The sequence below is a fragment of the Perca flavescens genome, chromosome 20 (genome assembly GCF_004354835.1).
Source record: "Perca flavescens isolate YP-PL-M2 chromosome 20, PFLA_1.0, whole genome shotgun sequence".
Classification (NCBI taxonomy): domain Eukaryota; kingdom Metazoa; phylum Chordata; class Actinopteri; order Perciformes; family Percidae; genus Perca; species Perca flavescens.
This window is the reverse complement of record NC_041350.1, coordinates 15,805,879-15,827,999: the sequence shown is the minus strand read 5'-3', so window position 1 is coordinate 15,827,999 and position 22,121 is coordinate 15,805,879. Positions and strand designations below refer to the sequence as shown.

General features: G+C 41.5%; 2 protein-coding genes across 6 annotated transcripts in view; both read right to left on the bottom strand.

The window, feature by feature from the left end:
* Nucleotides 1–4: 4 nt before the first annotated feature.
* pcnx4 (pecanex 4) lies at nt 5–9,564 on the bottom strand. Of its 2 annotated transcripts, none has more exons than XM_028566580.1 (11): nt 9,405–9,564; nt 7,712–8,480; nt 7,424–7,603; nt 6,712–7,250; nt 6,478–6,578; nt 5,961–6,083; nt 4,641–5,001; nt 2,163–2,266; nt 974–2,079; nt 658–844; nt 5–461 (listed from the first exon to the last, which is right to left on the bottom strand). In XM_028566580.1, the coding sequence occupies exons 2-11, from the start codon at nt 8,407–8,409 to the stop codon at nt 210–212; spliced, it is 3,651 nt and encodes a 1,216-aa protein (XP_028422381.1). In that variant the 5' UTR covers nt 8,410–8,480; nt 9,405–9,564; the 3' UTR covers nt 5–209. The 2 variants fall into 2 exon arrangements, with proteins under 2 accessions (XP_028422381.1, XP_028422382.1); XM_028566581.1 differs by having other exon boundaries at nt 7,712–8,476.
* A 2,544-nt stretch (nt 9,565–12,108) lies between these two features.
* Nucleotides 12,109–22,121, bottom strand: part of lrrc9 (leucine rich repeat containing 9) — a 20,181-nt gene continuing 10,168 nt past the window's right edge. For 3 of the 4 annotated variants that reach the window (XM_028566767.1, XM_028566770.1, XM_028566769.1), the window contains 13 exons: nt 22,012–22,121; nt 21,631–21,851; nt 21,414–21,536; nt 21,184–21,314; nt 20,986–21,094; nt 20,752–20,891; nt 20,059–20,195; nt 19,391–19,608; nt 18,495–18,563; nt 17,461–17,586; nt 16,146–16,335; nt 15,769–15,925; nt 13,924–15,674 (listed from right to left, as the gene is read on the bottom strand). The exon at nt 22,012–22,121 is cut by the window's right edge and continues 68 nt beyond it. In XM_028566767.1, the coding sequence (XP_028422568.1) occupies nt 15,641–15,674; nt 15,769–15,925; nt 16,146–16,335; nt 17,461–17,586; nt 18,495–18,563; nt 19,391–19,608; nt 20,059–20,195; nt 20,752–20,891; nt 20,986–21,094; nt 21,184–21,314; nt 21,414–21,536; nt 21,631–21,851; nt 22,012–22,121 (1,765 nt within the window). In that variant the 3' untranslated portion in view covers nt 13,924–15,640. Of the gene's footprint in view, nt 12,167–13,923; nt 15,675–15,768; nt 15,926–16,145; nt 16,336–17,460; nt 17,587–18,494; nt 18,564–19,390; nt 19,609–20,058; nt 20,196–20,751; nt 20,892–20,985; nt 21,095–21,183; nt 21,315–21,413; nt 21,537–21,630; nt 21,852–22,011 lie in introns of those variants that run through there. The other variant, XM_028566768.1, reaches the window with a different exon arrangement.

Here is a 22,121-nt window from a genome sequence, read left to right as displayed (position 1 = left end):
CCACATTGTCAGTTAAAATGTGTTAACGAAATTTTACAACTTGTACAGTGATGATGTCACTGCTTCTTCCTCTGTGGTGCTTTGCTGTAGTTTCCCCATGAATTTCCAAATACCCATTAACTTTGAAAAAGGACAATTTGCTGTGGTAGTACCAACTTAAAAGCATACTACTCCCTCCCCAGAGTATGTTCAGCCGAAGAAGCCACAGGTCAGAGACAGGGGAAGTGAAGGGGGGCTGAGGAGTAAATGGGGTATCCTAGAGGGGGATCAGCTGCCTGGACAGTTAGGTTTCTTAGCATGAAAGGGTGAGCCTGGATGCTGTAACGCTCCTCGTCATCATTAGTAGCATACAGGAGCTCCCAGGAAAGGTTTGCCCACTGGCCTCGCACCCCCTCTCCATTCAGACGGCCTACCTGCACCAGCTGTTCCTGCAGGGACAGGACTCGCCCTGTGTAGGTCCCCTGTGGACAAGGACAGTCAATCATGCAAAAGTAATACACACATTTCACTGAGATTTGCTCTAAATTGCAATTTTAAATACCCTCAATTTTATTCTAATGACTGAATATGAATAAGTTGTATGCAAGGTATCAACAGATGTACTTTTATATTTTGTAGCTTAGGCAGGATGTTATAAGGACTGGTGCATGTAATTACCATAGCGAGGTCGTGTCCAAGAGAGAATAGGAAGGGTTTCTCCTGAAGGACACTGTCGTGCCAGCCTTTCTCTGTCACCAGGCCAATGTACCAGTCCCTTTCATATTCCTCCAAAGTGCTGAACAATTCCTCAGGGGACTCCATGGGCCCTAGACTTGCTTGATCAAACAGCAGCTTGAAACTGAACCTGAAGGCGAACAAAACCATAGAGGCAGAATTCAATTAAATATACTTTTTTTTTTTCCTGGCATGAATAATTCTGATCTAGTGATCAGTTACCAAAACCAAGAAACTCTAACCAATCTGCCAATTTTACCTGAAAGCCCTAAGCGCGAGATGGTAAAGTTCTTTACTTGAGGAGAGCCAGTCGAGTCCTTCTGTCCATGGTATATCTCCACAATAGAGTCTGTAGACGTAACTGGGACTGGTGAAGGCAGACTCTGCCCCCAGTGAGATGAGACATGAAAGTGCAACCTGTGCGTGCAGCTCTTTCAAGGCTTCATCCTCCTTCAGGGCTTTGGTCATGTCCTCGGAGGTCTCGCCCTGCACAGCAGGCCCAAACTGCCCTAAGGTGAACCGAAACCAGTCCTCAGGAAACAAAGGCCTGAGCTGCAGCAAGCGGGATGGTAGCAAAGGCGCAGTCCTCCACCCTGTTGGTAGGTTGAACACCTCCGACTGGGGGCAGCTGAAGTTCAGCTGAGGGAGTGCGCCGGCACTCTCTCTGAAGACCTCTGGGATACAGCCTTTATCCACTGCTGGCATCCCGATGCCCAGACCCAGAGGCTGCAGTGGCTGCAGGGCAGAGAGAGCCATATTTTCAAAAAGACTGTCCATCTCCACAGAGCCTGGCAGAGAGGCCCCTGTCTGCAGCACTGCATGTCCAGGCTGGGCCTCTGCTGTCACTAATGCCACTGTCCGCCTGGCTGGTTGAGGTCCAAATAAGTCATCCTCATCTGACCAATCCCCAAAGGAGGTCAAACTGGAGCTGTCCTGTCTGAACCTGAGCGAAGACACATTGGATTCCACAATCACAGCCTCAGGTAGCTGGTTACAAGTGGTCTGGGCCAACTGGGAAGACTGGGACTTCCTGCCTCCAACCCCAGGCCCTTCTTCACTGCTCCATAGAAATCCTTTATGCTTCTGCACACAGTATCGGAGGAGCAACCAGATCAGTGCTTTCAGAAAGTCATCCTGAAGTTTCCTCAGGTTGTCATGAGAGTCAATGATGCCAGAGAGCACATTTCGGGCATCAGAGTAGACTTGCACTGCAAGGGCAGCACAAGGGGTGAGGGCATTCCCCCAGTGCAGGTTAAAACCCTGGGTGAAACCAAGCCGCTCAGGGCACTCAAAAGCAGCCTCAAACACCTCATCAACCCTCCGTGCCTCCACTGTGTGGCAAGATGTCTCCTGCAGCTCCAGACCCTGTAACAAACCACACAGCACGATGTAATATTTCTGTAAATGACTGCAGTGATTCTAAATAGACAAATGAACAGATGCAGTACCTTAATGTTCACTGTACAGTAGCCATATCCTCTCTCCAGGATCATTATCCAAACCATACGGTCCTGAAAGCGCCCAAGAAAATGAGAGCCTGGAGCTAAAGAACCTACAAGGGGAGGGGAGGGGGGGGGAAGAAGAATCATCAGTCATCCATGCATTTAACTTGTAAAGAGATGTGATCTGTACATTGAGGGCAATAAGGTAGAGAAACACAAACTATATGTACATGGGGCACAAATCTTTCATTTTCCATCAGCTGTGCGTACCTCTGCTGACTATGTGGATAACATGGCTACTGGATGAGCTGCAGGGAGACACTTGCCATCACAGTTGTACAGGAAGGTCATGATACTGTTTTAACTGGCTGACTGCACAGAGATCTAAATATTACATCTTTTCTTAACCTTGGCTTTCCATTAGTCTCAGAAGACAGACGTCTGAGCAGATGAGCAGAAATGGCAAGGTGATGGAGGCTTTTGTTGTAAGTTGAATGGCGCTTGCTTGGCTCAAGAATAATGCCACGTCCCATAACAACATCTCAGAATAGTCCCAGCCGCTACCTCATGATGGGAAGGGACAAGCTAGGCAGACTCCTTTCCCGCTCACTGCTCCACGGCCCCCAGTGTGAGCAAAGCAAGGGAACACTACAAACTGCCATCCTTAGACTGCGAGCATCAACCTAACAAGCGCTTATTCTGAATTATACATCACAGCTACAGCACCCCAAGCTCACAAAAAAAAAAAAAAAAAAAAATTGAGTGACGACATCATCTCAGCAGCTTTATTCAGCTTTGAATCATGAATCCATAAATAATGATTCTCTACTTGCACCATGTTTTCTCTTGCCCTCTCCTGATCGAGCACAGAACAAAATCCTAGCAGCAGCTCCGTTTGGAGTATTACACGGTTAATGGTGTGGAAACATTTGGATGTAATGAATACAGATCAGAGCTATTTTTTCTGGGTCACTTCACAGGAAGCTCAACTGGATCATGCAAGCTCACATTACTGCCAGCAATTCCTCTTACTATTAAAGCATATGAGGTGATGGTTCAATGCTCTTAGATCTGCATACTGTCTGTACTTGACCCATAGGAAAGTTCAGTCACTGCAACTATAGTTAATGTCAAAACACATTGTAGTAAAAATAAGTAAATACAATTTCTCAATCTTGTTGGAGCTCGGTGTGTGCACTGGTGTATGCTGTAAATAAAATCAGCAAAGAAAAAAAAAAGAAGCCGCACTGAGTTATTTAATTTTAGAGATTGTTCTGTAGCTTTTAATGAATCAATTGGCGAGTTAAATAATAATATAATATATTTTAATAATTAATTAATAAATTTCAGTTATTTATTATTATTATTATTATTATTATTATTATTATTATTACTACTATTATTATTATTATTACGGAGTGTCTATTTGCACCCCCGGTACGAATAGCCTCGGCCACACAGCTGAGCTATTTACACCCTGTGACGTAACAACAACAAAAAAACGTTGCTCGCGTGCACCGAAATCATGGCGGACGTTCATCTTCCATGACCGCAGAAACTGGCATATTAGGAAAGTTTTGTCTCTAAAGTTTATAACAATTGAATTTCTAGTGGAAAATGGATACTACAGTTGCGCTTTCTGTCTTCAGTGAAAGTACCTATTTTATTGTATACAGTATGGTTACCTAACAACCGAGGCTTGAAGAAACCAAGTGGTAAACAGTTGTTCAACTTCCTGAAAGAACTGTTAGGTGAGTGGTTAGTACGCTTACCTTTGGGATGGGGGTTTGGAGTTCGATACCCCTGTGATCTTATTTTTTAAAATTTGGATTGGATAATTTGCATGCAATTGCGCAAGTCAGGACCCGCAAATGCGAATTTTTTTTTTTTTTGCAGGGTGGTTAGGGAAGACTCATGAATATGCCTGCTCTGGTTGGGTTGGTTAGGTTTAGGCAAGAGGAGTGGGATTGGTTATGGTTAGGGTAAGAATGTCAGGGCGATAATATTCCAAAAAGGTGTAATACATGAGTAGTATGGATAACTGTGTGTAAATATATGCCAAGGTACTGTAAATGCACAGGGGTGCAAATAGCATACATTGATATTTGTACCAGATAGGGTATTAATAGAACACATTGCTGTGTGCACCGGCGGGGTACTAATAGCATTCATTTCTAATTGCACCAGGGTACAAATAGCATGCACTGCTAACTGTACCAGGGGTGCAAATAGCCTCACCCTTATTATTATTATTATTATTATTATTATAATACCAAACATTTGTGAGCTATTAACTGATTTTTTTTTATAATAAAAACAATAATTTGCATAATTATTTAGATCTGATTATAATGAACACTACAATGGATTATTTAGATCATATAAATAGAAAACTAAACTAATAAACAGTGTTTACTTAACAGTGTAACACTTGAAAAAGGAAGACACTACAGACAGAAGACATATCAAGCATGGACAACTAACCCAGTGACCCTCTTGCAAAGGCCGTCCTCAAAGCAGTGGCCAAACTTCCGCTCATCTGCTGGTAGAAGATTGAGTCCGGGCAAGGACAGGCGGTACCCACGGGGCCTGGCCAACTGCGCTGAGGCCTGGGGAACCCCACCAGGAAGATAGGCAAGGTGAAGAGGGGCAGCAGAGGGGCAGAGAGCAGGGCAGACAGGGTCACGACCACCAGCAGCAGTGGGCATAGGGAGGCATTCAGAGCCAAGAGGGTTCCAGCCGACTGACGGCGCTGCTTCTTCTCTGTCCAAGATGTCACCAACACAGTCAGGGTGAACTTTAGCTTGGCGAGGAACTGGGTCAGTCTGTCAATCAGGAGGCCCACCTGGATCAGAAACACAGGCAAACATGAAGAGCACTGATCTACTGAGCCACCATCAGGTCTTATCAGCTGATGTCTGTGTAATATAAGGTTTGTTCACTTTTCGTTTTTTAGTTACTTTTTTCGTTTTCAATATCCACTGACCAAATCGAATGCAATCTATTACAACAGCTCATTCATAAATTCTACCTTTGCCAGGACAATAATGTGCCGTTTTGATTGACACTGTCAGAGAGATATTACTTTAACTATATCTTTATTATTGAGGTGGTAGTTTGCTGTGGTGTTGAACTGGACTGTGTTATATTTAGGGGTTTCTAAAGTTGTGCCCCCCATTTCCAAACAAAAAGAGGGTAAAAATATTGAAAACATTTTAATACAATAACAGTCCAGTACAACACAACCACCTATGACCTAAGTAATAAACATATAGTTGAATTATCACATCTCTCATTTTTACATTGTCCTAAATTTGTGGCTGTTGTATTGGATTACATAAGAAACTGTATAGGTGTACCTAATAATAAATATATTTTATCATTAAGGCTCTGTACTAATCTGAAAAAAATTGCAATATGTTGGAAAAAAATGTATCAGTACCATTGATGATTTGTCATGTTTAAGTTTTGACAAGATGGTCCCATTATGGGCTAAATGCTTCAGACAAATATTGGTATCCCATGCATGTTAACAGTTTAGCATGGGGAATTACAGGAAGTGTTGGGTCTTTGTAAATTATAGTGTGTGGTCTAGACCTACTCTATCTGTAAAGTGTCTTGAGATAACACTTGTTGTGATTTGATACTATAAATAAAATTGAAATTGAATTGTTCACAGCTTCAGTGTAAAACAACAGTAGTGGTGGCACTGTTTAGGTCAGATTTATGCCTGCAGATATGATATACAATGTAGAAGGACCCAATGTGGTGTGTAAATAAGGGAAATATTAATGTTGACCTCACCAGAAGAAGCTGAACTCCAGTGCCCAGGTTGTCCCACCCTGGCAGCATTTTGTTTCCAGCTGCAAGCTGCACCAAGACCACCACTACCATTTGCAGCAGCGCATCCTCTGAATTCTGCCACACCTGTACAGCAACAAAGCACAGGCATAAAAATCAAGCAAAATACTTAATTATTAATCACAGTTCATTTTTAAGAAGAAAAAACACTGTGGCTCAGGAGATGGAGCGGGTTGTCCACTAATCAGTAGATTGTTGGTTTGATCCTTGGCTCCTCCAGTCTGCATGTTTAAGTGTCTTTGGTCAAAAACTCTACCCCAAATTGCTCCCGAAAGCCGTGCCATCAGTGTGCGATGTGCTCGTAATTCTCATACCTTTCAGTTTTATTTAAAACAAAGATCTGTGATTTGGGCTGTAAATCTGCCTGTAGTTACTATAAAAAGAAAGTCTTTATTGTAATAAATATTTTCATCATTTTATGTTCACATTAGACTGTGAGCAAGAGTGAGTGTGACCCTACCACTCTAAAGGCTCGTGTGAATCCCACACTGAGGGAAGCCCTGTGAAGCAGCTGCAGAGATTTGTCCATAGACAGGAAAGCAATCATTGCAAATGGAGACACTGTGAAGTAAAACACACAGTTAAGTGCAGGACAAAAACACATTAACATACAGAGCACTGCTGTTTTCAAACCTGAGAGAGATGTTAAGATTGGAGAACATCCGACTTGAAATGCACATTATAACAATCTCACCAAGATAAAGAAGGACTCTTCTGATTGCTGCAGCAATGTATAATCCTCTGTTCCTCTGCTTAAAGGTCTGCACACTGGACATGCCTTTAGGGTACAGGGGATTGAGGAACACCCCCCCAAATACATAGGCCCCCTGGATCTCTCTGAGAGCCCAGCAGAGGCAGAAGAGTACGAGGAGGAGGTAACTAACAGGAGCCTGGGGTCCCGTAACCAAGCTCTGGGACTGAGTTAAACCAAGGAAGTGATGCAACAGCCCTGCCTCTGCCACTGCCACCAGAAACAGGCTCAAATATAGCAGCAGCTCCCTGCAGCCCAGATTCCAGCCAAAATTACTGGGAGGAGGAGGTGGCGACCCCCCTCTGCGAAATCCACGGCCCCCAAACGCTGCCCTGGGACCTCTGCAGAGTGTGCCAACTTGGCTGAGGTCCAGGCTCAGCAGAAATCCCGTAGAGATAGAAAAGAGAACCACACCCAGTGTTGACGGGATGAAGTAATTACACACAGCCACGCCGGCAGATATCCCAAACATTAACAGCAGCCTGTGGGACAGCGTACACACAATAAGTTAGGGCTGATGATACACAGGCTACTGTCACACTTGTCATTTCAATAGGATTATTAGAATCTGATGAGAACTAGTTTCCCACATAACATATGTGTTTTGCTCAAATTGCTGCTGTAAAAAACACTACAGCATGTTCTTTCAATGTACCTGAGGTTGCTGGACATGGGTGAGCCTCCTAAGCCAAACACGAGGGCCTGCTCCATGCCCCAGAGGAGCAGGGCATCCAGGGGAGGCAGTATACCTAGCGCCCACAGCAGAGGTAGGAAGAGGAACAGCACATGGAGAACCTGACTGGCCAGTTGGAGCTCAGGGACAGGGCCTGAGAACCTAAATCAGAGCAAGATATTGAGATTATGTCAGCAAGTACTGTAAATACAATAGCATTCTATATGAGGATATCTCAGTTAATTTAACTATTGTGTTGCTGTTGCTTACCTTTCAGCCAAGTCCACAGCAATGAAAATAAAAATGTAGAGGGGCCGGGTGAGTGGGGTGATTTCATAAGTGTCCTGTGCCTGGAAAGTGGCTGTCTCTGTGGCTGTATTTACGATGAGGGAATACTCAGCTATACATAGTGTCACCCAACTCAGGACAAAGACGACCAGGGAAACTCCAATGCTGCCATAGAGAGCAGTCAGTCTGCCAAGGAACAAATACCATGTCCCAAAGCCACAGAGCACCCCAGCAAGTATTGTATGCAGCACCACATTGAGTCCAAACCTCTTCCCTGGGGCAATAAATCGGACTGTCTCTGGGCTGACACAGTGGTTGAATTCCACTTCCTCTTCATCAACCAGGATGTTGGGCCCACCTAGTATCTCCACTGTGCCACTCCTGTGAGCAGCATACAGTGCCAGGCCCTGGACACCCGCTGCAGCCCCGAACATAAGCATACCAGAGAGCACTGTGGCATGGAGCTCCTGAAGCAGCTGCAGCTGGCAGAGCAGAGTACCAATGCCCCCAAAAAGCCATGGTGTCAAGAACAAGACAGCCTGATTGACATACACATATGGTGGAGCACAATAGCCCAACTTGAAGCGTGGACCCCCCAACACTGTCTGAGGGAAGCGCTTCCAGAAGAACTCCTGCTTGTACTCATTAAGAAGGGGCACATCTGGCCCCATTCTGACCATTCCCAAAGGGGTGGCAAGTCATCTCCACACAGCCGAAGGAGGGTGTCCATTCATGGTCCCAATGAAGCTGTCTGCAATAAAGCACAACCTCAGTTAGGTAATAGAGAAATAATTATTACCAAACAAACTAGAGATGCCCTAATACAATATATTATCGTCATTGTCATACAACAGTAGTCCCAGTCTGTGCCTCTCACGTAGTAACATTACACAAACTGAAGTTGAATAAGTAGTAAAATAACACAACTTTTAAACTACAATACTATCAACTATTTTTGCTGCCTGCATTTGGATGATTTTGGAACTTCTGAGAACTCCCAACTCACTTCTTACAGCTGTCATACTAGAAACAGAATACTGGGGGTCGCTGCAAGGTTCAATTGTAATGAGCACTAATAGATAATAATAATAACCATAGATCATTGTATTGCTAATATAATTTTATTCCTAAACAAAATAAATGTCTGAAAAGCCAAACTCTTTGGCACTAATTTCTGCATCAATCTGATACCATAACGTTGTCAAAGCATCCCTGAAAGTGAGTTGAGGTTTGAGTGAGTTGATATGTTGAAATGTCGTTAGCACCTTATATAATAAATCTCCATTAATAGTAGATGTTTTAATAAAATAATCGCGAATATCCTTTGGTTTATAATGTATTGCACATAATAACATACAACCAGTAGCAACAGCTGCAGTTGCCATGAAAACAAACCACAGAAACAATAGCTTGTGGATGCGCTAACGTGGGTTAATCCGCTCAAGCTAGTAACGTTACCCGGACATTTCAAGTCACAACTCATATAACCAAACCGGGTAATTGTCGAGAGGTAAAATGTTTTCTGGACATCCCTCAGATCTTTTTACGTTAGCTAGCTATATAATTGTTAGCTAGCGAAGTCTTTTCAGCTTGACTATCCGTTAGCTTGCTATTACTACAGGTAAATAACAGCATGTTGGCAACCTGCGGTGACACTGTTGTGAGACAAACTTACCGTTTGCAGCAGAATAACCAACCGCAGATAGGCTTTGTGTAATTTTGACGATATAGGTACTTAGTATTATAAGCAAACAGGCGGAAATCGCCAGCATTAACATTAGCTGCGAGCTAACAGCTTGAAAACCAAGCAACGTCGGCATGATACACAGACAGACTGTAACCAATAGGAGTGGAGAGAAGAGAAGAGCGCGTCTCCTGATTGGCTTGATAAGCATAAGCACCGCCCCCTATACCACTCAACCCCACCCCTGCACACAAGTTGTTAAAACATGAGGGAACACAATATATTAAGGCCTATATGTATGTATACATTATGTAATTCTCTATTATTATTACTTACTTACTATTATTTACAATCCTTTGAGGTTAAGGCAATGGCGAACAGCCATCAGCACATTAAAATAAATCCCTGATGGCTGGTCAAGGTTGCTGATCTGGGAAATGAGGCTGTATACTATTCCCGATTTGTATCCAAATGTGCACACACGTAGAAAAACGCTAAGACTAAGAATGTCTATGTATTAGTATTATTATTATTATTATTATTATTATTAACGGTTGCACGTTGGATGTTCAGTAAAGCAGTGATCCCAACAACCAGGGGTAATTGCCCACCCCAGGCCTATTTCTGCATCCCAGGGGATACATGGAAAGATTGTAGTAACTCAACTAATTAGAACATTTTGAAATTATGATTTGATTAAAAGAATATATCCATATAAACATTAAGTCAAGTGTTACACCTGAACACGTGTTGCAGGCAAAATAGTTAGCAAGCACAGAGGTTTAAACAGCTAGCTAAAAGTAGGCTAATGGATGGTAGAAATACATAGCTAAAAGTAAATGCTAAACACTTCAAAAAGTAACGTTAATGGTCAAATATTCAGCTTCACTCCAAGTAGCATGTAACCTAGGCTAGAAGTATTGCTTACCAAACCAACCTTAGTATTGGTTCAATTGTATGAACAACGTAACAATATCCACTTTTATATAATGATTAGTGTTAAACATTTGGAACATACATTGGGAATTGATGCCTGCTACCTCAGACCGAAAAAGTTGGGAACCACTGCAGTAGGCTAAAACCATAGACCGTGTAAAACAGCTAAAAAACATAACACACACGGTACACAGAATGGTAAAGCGTGACCACGTGCGCTACAGACAATGCGCGCTCCGGTGCACCACCCGCAAGCTTATGAGCGTTTTGACCTATTTTGACCAACAACACAATCGTAACCCGGTCAGTTCACCGCGACACAGTTAGCCTAAGTGATATATCAATGCGCACACAGTTTTCAAAAGGCAATTGAGTGAAACTCAGATCACATCATGTGTTCAACAACAGCAGTAACACATGGTTTATATATGAATGGTCACCTCTGCATGGCGCGCGGAGAATACGGAACGGCCAAAAACGTTGGCACATATCTGTTGTTAGGGTGACCATATTTTGATTTCCAAAAAAAGAGGACACTCGGCCTGGCCTCGAGACAAATCCAGACAGTGGTGATTCTCAGAGGTTAATGAACATGCTTTATTATGCCTCAATTGTGCAAAAATAACTTCTGTAATAAAATAAAATCTGTAACAACATGTAACAAAATAATAGCTCTCTTTTAAAATAAATAAATAATATGAAATAATGTTCTAAATATGACCTATTATGTGTTAGAAAATCCAGCTTCATATCTTTTAATACCTTTTCAATGTAATAAGATAAATAATAAAGACACTGAAACATATGTGCCAGCTTTGCACACGGTGCACTCCGCCTCCCACTTGTCCGGTCCCGACCGGGACGGTATGTGGGACATTGTTTTTGCAGTTCAACTGTGAAGCTTCACTAGTCTTGTTTTATAGTTGTAAGTGGACTGATGTTAATCGGGGGTATTCATCGCATCGTTTGAAATATGAAGCTCCAAAATAGGTTTGTAACCATAAAACACATTAAAAAGCTTAAGGATTTATTTTTCATCAGGTCAAAGATTAATTTAAATGGGAATAACTTTGAGTGAAGCAAAATGTCAATACTATATAGAATAATATAAAGCAGTCAGTCAGTCTGGCCCATATAAATCAGGACACATTACTGATTGTCAGTTTTTGATTGAGTAGGAATCACATTTAACTGTACTTCCAGCTTTATTAGAAACTGTATTGTATGAAAAGTTGACAAAACTACATGAATACAGTCAAAATGAAAAATGCAGATATCCCTCCTCAATAAATAAAGGATTTTACCACAACTCGCTTTCCACTGAACAATGAAAAGACCATCCCTGTTTGCAATTATAATTACATCAAATGACACATCCCAAGGGCTTGTTTATCCACCTTCTACTATATAATTATTTAACCTCTCATTTGCCAGTATCTTTAAATCCTGAATCTAATGCGCTTAGTCGACCCCAAAACTGACATAGGATTAGAAATATTAATATTACATTCTAAATCCGTATTTTTTATGTTCTTATCACAAAAAGAGCAAATCCTACAAGTATTTTATTATTTTAATATAAGGAAAGTAATTGTGGTCAAGTGTATGCCTCTCCAAAATGTTGATTTACTTAGAGAAGAGGGCAAAAAGGAGGATAATAAAGTGATCAACTAAAAAGGCCACAATATCAACACAAAGAAAGATAATAATCTGGCGCCAAGGAGATTAAATTGTTGTTGTTATTCTTCACTGAGGCTGAGGGGATAAGGGTGAGCAGGAGGTTGTTTCCTTGTCATCTTGAAAAAGCAATTTCTGCTCTGTGTAGGACACAATAAAACATGACAGAAAAGCCCGTCAGTCACAACATGTATGGCACCCTGTAATCCTCCCATAGCACCCTTTATTTAAAATATTGCTCTATTTTGTTATAGCTGCCTGATGACGAATATCAACTTGGATAAAGACTTAAGAGCCATTAAAGGAAAAACACAAATGCAGATATAAAGGCTGATACCAAAGTGCCTACACTCTACAAAAAGCAGATCATCTGATGGTGCTCTGAAAATTGATTCCAGTTAAATTGACAAGAAAATTGGGTATTTATCTGTTGTTTGGTTCCGTACCTTGTTTTCATCATTTTAACCAAGCGACGCGCTCTGTGTGATTGAAATAATGTGATAAATCACACGCAAGTCCAGAAATGAAAAGCAGTTAAGATTTAATGCTTATGTGAAGCGGGCTTTCACGAAAAATATCTACACAAAATAAAAGCATTTTTCCTTTTCATTCTAATTGTCACTCTCACTACATTCTTTTATCTGTATTTCCTCTCTCTCCATTCATTCTTTATTTTAGGGAGCCTCACAGGAAACAAATTACAGGAAAATGACAAACGGCAACAATAACTTAATGACAGATTTCAAGAGAAGCAATATAGCAAGATTGTTTTTGAATAGAGGATGTATTTGTAGGGATGAAAAATTAACTCTGGGACATAATATGCACCTTTTGAAAACAAAATAATTTATATTTTCATTATCTGAATTTGTTTGCCATCAGCAGCCAAATGTGAAGAAATGTTTTTTTCAACAGCAATTCCAAGTCAAGTGGCGATGTTGATGTAATTGTAACCTTTACCAAAGCACTTCTTAAGTTAATACAAGCTGGTAAATAAGTAATGCACGTGGAGTTTAATGTTGTTTATCCATTACACATTCGGCGCATAATACTTCAATGAGCATTGCACAAGATGCAGCATTATTTTCAGCATCAAACATCAATAAATGTCCTCATCCCTCTCACTTCACTCACAACATCAACCAACACTGGAACCTGATAGCAGTGAAAACATGGTCCATTCAGCAATTATTCACAGAGTCTTGGACTAATGGTGCTCCGAATGCACAGACACAGCAAATGTAGAGAATTAGTGGACCAGAAGTAATGGCCCCATACAGAGCATGTGTTTTTCCGTGTGTGTGTGTGTGTGTGTGTGTGTGTGTGTGTTAGTTGGGATGGGAGAAAGACCATCATCTATAACTGATTCACGACAAGCACAAACATGTCTAATTATGAATCCAGACTACAACTGTAGAGACCAACTCACTTTCCCCTCTCCACCCTCTCTCTGTCTCCTCTCTTCTCCCCCCCCCCCCGCCTGAGCCAGGCTCCATATCAGGCAGATGAAAACATAACCTGTCACATTCCATCCCATTAAACCAGCCACGAACCATGTGGTCTACTCACATGGAGGAGCAAAGAGAGGGAGAGAGATAGACAGAGAGAGCAGTGCATCTGGGTTCACTCAGGACTGATGAATTATTCACAATCTTTATGCTAATGTCATTTTAATGTTAAAAATACTGACAGATATGCAAACTTCAACATACTGTATGAAGTGTTATGCTCACTATAAACTATACACAGACATACAATTGCATTAAAAGTTATATTTCTAACATATCCATATTACACATACTGTACACAAATATAAAATGTGTAATTATCCTTTGCAATACCTTATGCATTAGTGAGCTCTTACTGAGCCCCCAAATCTGTGCATTAGAGTTTTTTTTTTTTTAATGTGAGTCCATCAGCTGCCATTTGATGTCAGACAGAGCAAGGTAATGACAGTACACTCACTTGCACAGTCATTAGCCCCGCTTAATGCTGGGAATTAACTCAAATTAAGTGAAGTTAAGTACATGCATTAGAGGAGCTTGTTTGGGGAGAGCTTTTCACTTTTGCTGCAGAGAGCTTGCTGTTGCCTCACATGTTCAGCAAAGGCCACACAGGCAGGGAACACAAAACTAAAGCATCCACACATGTATGGTATCCGCCTTCGACTGATAAACTACTCCTTACAGGGCAAGTGGTAAATTCATTGAGGACGGATTAGTGGTGTCTTACAGGGGGAGCTAATGGAGCTCTAAGGACACCTAGTGGTGACATTACCACCACTGATCCATAAAGCCCAGAGTTCAGGATGGTGGAAGAAACATGACAGAAAATGTTGCTGCTTCTGGCGTCAATGGTTTTAAAGTAATGTCCTTTGAGAAGGGTGGTCTTGGTAAAAAATAACTATTTGCTGTTGTTTACAATTTAGGCATATATTTCCCAAACCTGGGTCCCAATTTAATTATGTTTGTTGTGTTTTTTAAGGGGTATGTATTATAAAAACATACAGGTCTCAAGTTCAATAAAAAAAAATAATTTAACTTTACAAGAAGATGTTGAGAAAGATAACAAAAGGTCTGCACAATGACAGTGAGCATGGTGTTCTTTCTCTGCTATAACATTTATGTTGAGGTTGTTTGATGGAAACAGATGCTCTATCTAAATCTTTTCACACAGGTTTTTATCATACAATTATTAGTTTGCCTTGTCTTTAGAGTTCCCAGAATGAAAATGTTTTAGATCACATAATATAGGCTGTATCCTTCTCATTTAAGGCTCAGACTGCTGTTTTTGTTAACTACAGGACTACTAGACTAAACTGACAGGAAGACAGGAAGGATTATAATCACATGTTCAGCAGAACTGACATCATAAATATCAAGTAGAGTAGATTCATTTCCAGTTACACACAAGATTTGCCTATTAGTCAAAACTGTGGTGGGCTTTTCGAAAAGAGGCTAACATGATGAAACTGACAATCTCTGAAATCCATTTTGGACCTTATTCAAGATTACATTTTTATCTGAGTGACTGCAGATTATTGTCCACAGAGAGGTGTGCTAAATATGGATTATCCACTTGTTGGGGATGCATTTGACCCCATGGAAGCAGCATGCCAGTCACACACGCTCTTACATCTGTGGGTGTTTTTTCACTTGTTTGGGGCAAAGGATGGGATAGCAGCAGAAATGACACCAAAACCTCTCATCCTCAGATTACCATGGTTAGTGATCCACATATGTGGAAACAAAATAAGGTCACAGTCATTATAAATGCATTTGAAAGATATGCATTACATGCAACCTTCAATTAGCCTAAAAACTATAATTCAAAGAGTGGCAAAGGTGATTTATTGATATGTAAACATTAAATTAATTAAAAAAAATGTTTACAGAAAGTTATTCATCGCCATGTCAAAAAACCAAAGGCACTTGAATTGCCCTATGTTATGACTTTTTCCTCATTAAATATGCAAGTGTATGCAGATGCTCATACATTAAGGCACAAAAACACCACTTTCAAGATATGATGCCCTAAAATACCCTAACATATGATATATGACCACAACACTGTCGCATCTGTTCACCTTTCACCAGACTGCAGTCATCTGACTGCTACATGGGTGGAGGTTTGCCACCATTTGGAAATCTGGAAAATAACAAGCGCAAGTGTATTCTATTATCTTTTAAACCGATCTCTCACATTTTAAAGAAGCATAATCATATCTCTTGAATTTACTAACCTGCTGTCTTGCTCCTGGCTGGAATACGTAATGATGACTCTGTTCCCATCATGAAGGAGACCTGTGGTTGGCAGGTTGCTTCCTGTTCTTCGAATGTGTCTAAAGGGAATGTCAGCTTGGCCGCTACGAACAGCATTACCAGGCTTGTGCTTCTTGTCTAAATTGGGAATTTATAGAGAGCCAGAATAAGGAGTGTCAAACCAGTGGTCAACTTAATACACGGTGTAGTTTTCTGGCATATCGTTATACTAGAAAGTTCATCATTATTACTATTTAGAACTTAAACAACAGACTGTTTGTGTTGATCTAAAGCTTGTTGTTATGCACAATCATATTCATCAAGAAACTAATGATCTTCAAGAGGAGAAATGTCATACACTTGTAAGTGTAATGAGATTGGGCCTCGTCCACGCTACTTGGCAGGATATCATGCCCGTGCAAAAAGTTCTGTAGTCCTCCACTCATAGTCATTCCTCTTAGTGGGGTGTTTCGAGGCATGAGGGGTAGCAGTCCTGGTAGGTTTATTTCAGTGGTAAGAAGAGAAGATCCAGGGCATTGGGAGCATGGCTATAAGAGAAATATTAAATAGGGAGCATTAGAAAGACAGAAGTAATACTCCAGGACAGGATTACGTTAAAAAACACAGCAGATGTTCAGATAATGTGTGATCCTAGGACCAACTCAATGTCTCTGACCTACTGACTGATTGATTTGCATCCAAACCTTGTAACAGTTTCTCTTTTCTCTACCTTCCTATAACCACTACTGTCACTGCAGTGTGTCCACACCTTGGTGATTAGGTTGTTTATTGTTCCACATATATAAGCATCTTATAGGAGAACAGTAATTACTACTCATCAATAACAATATTCAAATTCAAACAAAAGCAGAGGCACATGCATAAATTGACAGTGACAACCCGAGATGGCAGTTCGGAGAGTCAATAGGGGGAGGTTTGAGTTTGTGTTTTTAATGAGAAAACCCAGGATTTCTGCTCTGCCATTTCCACATCTACGATTAACAAGCAGAGGGGGTCGTGTTGACCTGGCTAATAGGGGGTAAATCCACTAGTGCATTATCGGCCAGGCACATTTCATCTAATCAGCAGGATGATGCCAGCAGGCTTAGGCTGCATTTAATTCAGAGCTGCAGGAGAATTACTGCCTTGGTCTCCCATCACATGAACATTAAATCAGTCAGACTGAAAGAGTTTGATCCGGGCTTTCTTCTCCTTTTTGGTTGTTGACATTTAGATTTTTCAGTTGGACTGCATTTTACCTGATAAGGCCGATTATAAGCTTTTTAAACACAAGGTTTTAGTTCATACAAAGAGGGAAGTAGAGTGAGAGTGTTGGAATGAAAGATTCCTTTCCTGCAAACTAACCTTATTCCTAATCCTACAAACATATCATAAACAGAGGTCACATGTCCCTCCAACTCTCTCCTCAGCACAAATGTCCCAACCTGAAGGTATAAATTGTGTTTCAAAGCCTTCTCCACATTACCAGGACTATAAGGTTTGGGGGATGAATGCTAAAACCTTAGTTCATTTATTTTGTTGTCCTTAAATTAGTCACAGTTAAACAACAAAAATGCAATACTACAAATACTTTGGTGTCCTCAATGGTAGCTACGACCCTGTATGTGTGTGTAAGTGTTTCTGTGTGAGTATGCATATTGTGCAGCTCTCACTGATGGATCAGCAGTGAGGAGTTCAGCCCTTGTCCTCTCCTCCAAGGTGACCATCACTCCGTCCAGGACCTGTAACTGGGACAGACGGAGCACTACTGCTTGCCGGTGGAGAGAATTTTTGGCCACCTGGAAGAAAGAAAAGCCCCTGTTTGATAAAACAACACAATAATACATGATATTGAATCCAGCTATTTTAACTGTGATGGAACAGTGAAGTCTGCCCTGAGACATCTGGGATAAATATGATGCTATGTGGGTCCCATAGTTATTATGTTCCCAACAGCTATTCCAGTGACCCAGCTGACAGCAGCAGATAGCTCCCAGCTGAGGGCAGCCTTACAAACTCAGCCTGTCCAGTCACAGAACTTAATGTTCCTATAGGACCCTGCTGCTGTGATTAAGTTGTGAGTGTGTGCCAACGGATGTCCAGTGGAGAGGAGGAGACAGACGTTGGCTCAGGGACATGGGTGAGGTAGCAATCTCATGCTGTCAACAACAGGAGGTATTGTCTCCAGGGTGGCTGTTGGCCTCTACCCCTTGGCAGGATTACCCCCACCCCCCCTATGGGAAGAGAAGGGGGATGGGGTCCAGCAGTATAGAGGCTACTACAGCTGAGCATTGCCCCATGGACGAAAGGGAGGCCCTGGGCTGCAGGCTCTGCTCAGGCCTGATCCATGAGCTCCAGATGGGTGATGTAACCGGGCCAATAGCTCCCTGCCATTTGTACAACGGATTTGTCTCTGATGCCGGCCAGTTTGAGGCACAGCAGATGGCCCATCATGTAATCGCTTAATTTGGAACCATAGAGTTACACTGCGATAGTGTTGTGGATTGTGCAAGTGAGAAATTGAGCCTGTGAGCGTGCTTTTGATAATTTGTTTGCGAGTAAAAGAGTTCAAAGTCGCCTGTGACTGGCAGCTAGTGGATTCACATCACTGAGCAAAGCTTAGATATATATATATAGTAAAATATAATATTTTTTCACATTACCTTGATCACCTTGTGTTTAATGCACAAACATTTCTAATACTTACAGGATTGCCAACTACAGAGAGCTCTGTCAGTGAAGGAAGAACTTCTAGTTTGTCAAGCTCTGTGATGTCCTAGAAATAATAAAGACACAAAGGATTATATTCAATTATTTTTCATTCACTACCCCCTTATTTCACACTTCTTTCCCACTGGTGGTAGCCTACTGTGTGTTGATAATGGAGAGATATGCATCAGAGCTGAACCTTCCATAATTTTGGTGTAGGGAGGATAGAAGCAGCTGATGGGAGAGATTACATGTGTGAGCTCTCATTAATCTCATGAGAGTTTGGGCACGCAACAGGGTATGGAGTGTTTTCTCTCATTCCCAGGTTTACGGTTGCACTTGGACGTGATTCAAAGACGGCCCCACTGTGAGAACTGTTGCACTGGGAGGATTGCTGTATTTTATGTCTTAATTGAATGCATGGAAACAAGCAAATCACTCGCCCCGGGTGAGAAGTAGATGCAGACTGAGTAGCTGATTACACGTTGTCCTGATTGTTCCCCTCTATCTTCATACACACGGCCCTGACCTTCAATCAATCTTGATTCTCCTTAATGCTACCCCTCGCATGCCACAGTGGGGTGGTAATGACTCATGATTACTATATTTCATGTCTAGCTTTGCAAATGCAGGGAAAAGTAATACAGCTGCACGTAGAATAAAATACATTCTTAAACATTTGACACATTTTTTTTTTTTATATGAACCAATCAGTAAAATGTGGTGGTAAATCAAAAATTTCACAGAAGCTTACTGTGACCTTGGTGGTCACCTCAGGAAATCACTGTTTGGCAGTTTTAATGAAAATCTGAATATGCAGTTTTATTAAAAATCAGAATATAAACATTAAAATATCCAGCATGTGAGGAGACTACTGCTGTTGGAGGAAAATACCTGGAGCTTGTTCATGCCAAGAAAGAGCTTGCGGAGCTCAGTCAAAGGATCTAGATAGTTGAGCTCCCGGATCCGGTTTTCTGCTAGGTGCAGTTCTAGCAGGACATTCTGGGCTATGAAAGAGTTATCGGCCAGAGCTTTGATCCGGTTCCTGTCTAATACAAGCTCTCTGAGCTGGTGAAGCCCCTCCAATCCTTCCACCTGGCTGATCTCATTACCTAGGGAGAGAGAAAGCCTCATCAAAACAATAGAAAGTTATCTCAAACAATAGTCTACTATTTCTATAGACACAATAAGAGAGTATATTGAACACCCTAAACAATATAAAAGGCAGCATTTAAAGGCAACATAAAGATTTGTTGGGTATTTGTTGGGTGCCTCTAGTATAAAAGGCATAGCTTCGAAAGGTTTCTAAGCAAAAAAAAGGAAGAATGGACAAGTAAGGTTGGCTTTGTTGGACAAATCACCCTTAACAAAGCAAAACTCAATCAAAAGCCAACAAAAGCGGTTGAAAAGAAAGTCAGTCGTCCTTTTCTTCAGGTCTCATCTCCCACCTGGCCTGTGGTCTATGGGAGACTTTGCTCTCAGTGCTTGCCTTTTCACAGGCTCTATACACTGCACTTTTATCAGGCTTTGTGAGTTAGGGGTGGCACATCAACTATACATACCTTGAAGGAAGAGTGCTTTAAGATTGGTGAGCCTGCTGAGCTGCAGATTGGTCATATTGGAGATGCCATTGTGACTCAAATGCAGCACCTCCAGGCTGCCCATCAGTGGCTCCAGACTGCCAGTGGGCCCAGTTTCCCTTAAACAAAGTCACAGAATGACAGTTGCAACCTCTGCAGTTAAATGAACATCTCTTTCTCCCTCCCGCTGCCTCATTTGACTGGTCAGATCTCACAGGGGCAGACCACCTTAAGGCAATCACAGGGCAAACAAAACCATGTGCGGTCCCAGTCACTGGTTATGTACTGATTTCTATAAACGGAAAATGTGATTGGAAGATCATATCATTATTCCCACAATATACTGACACTTAAAATATATAAACCCAAGATTTAAATATTTAGTTTATTTTAGGGATACTGTCTTTAGTGAGAATAAATATTAACTTATTTTGAATTAAATTACAACATCTTAAAACTGTTTATAACTAGATTTTATTAAGGTTTACAGGCAACAACTGTGACAAAATCTGATACAAATGTCAAGACAGTTCATACATTGGATGGTCAGTGCTGCCCCCTAATGGTTACTATCTACACATTCAGTTGAAGTTCATACTTCACACCTGGAAACTCTAGCTAACATTATAAAATGTAAAAACAATACATGAATTACTGCAATAAGAATTGTGTTACCCTTTGCCTTTGGAAGGGCTCTGTTGGCCGTAACCACTGGAGTGAACCTTGCTGTACAGTATCTGTCTGTTTGTCAGAGGAGCCTGTGTCTTCTGTCTGGGCAGGATGGACTCAATGTGGTTGTAGTTCAGACACAGAGCCTGTAAAGAAGACACTGGAAATAATTTATTTGTCCACGGCTCAGGTGCATTTCAAGCCACCCTGTCGTTTTTTGATATTCAGTGTAATTTGTACTTTAATGTTGGGCAGATAAATGAGGCCTGAGAAAGAGGTGAGGTTGTTGTGGTCCAAGTTGACACTGCGCAGGCTACAGAACAGGTCTGCTGGAGACAGGTCAACCATCCTGTGGAGAAAAAAACACATTTAATTAGCCCTTTCAAAGTAAGTAAATCACTATAATCATGCTAATTGTCTTTATAGCCAGGCTATTACCTAATGGAGCAGGACTGCAGAGTGAGGTAGGTGATGTCTGTGTAGTTTGAGTGGCCGAGCTTCTCTGCTACCATGTCAGGTGTTAGTCTTCCTCCAAACATATCCTTTGCACTTTCACATTCAGTTACCTCCTAGAGAAAACAACAGCAAATCCAAAACACTGGATATAATTATGTCATCATTGCTACAATATCTGGAAGGTTTGACTGGTTGCCGTTGTAGGTACATACCACTGCAATGCCATCCAGAGCTTTTAGGGAGGGTAGGTGGAACACCACATAAATCCGATAGTTTTCCAGTTTCTCCACTAAAGGATTCCCATAAAGATCCAGAATAATGAGGTTTGTCAATCCCTGTAAAGAAAGAGGAGCAAATGAGCTCCGACAACACGCATGGAAAATGGTGGGGAAATCTGAATCCTACGGTCGTTATTTCTCTCCTGCTTGCCTTAAGATAGTAGATGTCTCGTGAGGTAGAAATTTGGTTGCTGCCGACGTAGAGCTCAAGAAGGGAGCGAACTCTTTGGATGCCATGCAGGGAACTGATACAGTTGTTTTCCATAGACAGAAAGGTCAGGTTGGGCAGCTGATCGAGGACTGAGGCGTCCAGACTAGACAACTGATTCCAATTTACACTCAGTTTATTTAGGCAACGCAGTTTTGATAGGCCTGAAGAAACAGATAGCAAAGACAGAAACACAAATAAGGATGGCTACTGTGCTATAGGTCAGAGTATACAGTAAGACTTGAATAACAAGCAACCTATTTTTTTAGGAATATCTTAATGCTGTATTTCCAACGTCATTGTCAAGTTGAATGTGTGACTAACCATTGAGTGTGCTTATGCTGTTGTTATTGAGGGAAAGCTCCTCCAGCTGCAAGCAGCTGTCAAGACCCTCCACTTTAGAAATGTCATTATCATTAAAGGAAGCCCAGCGA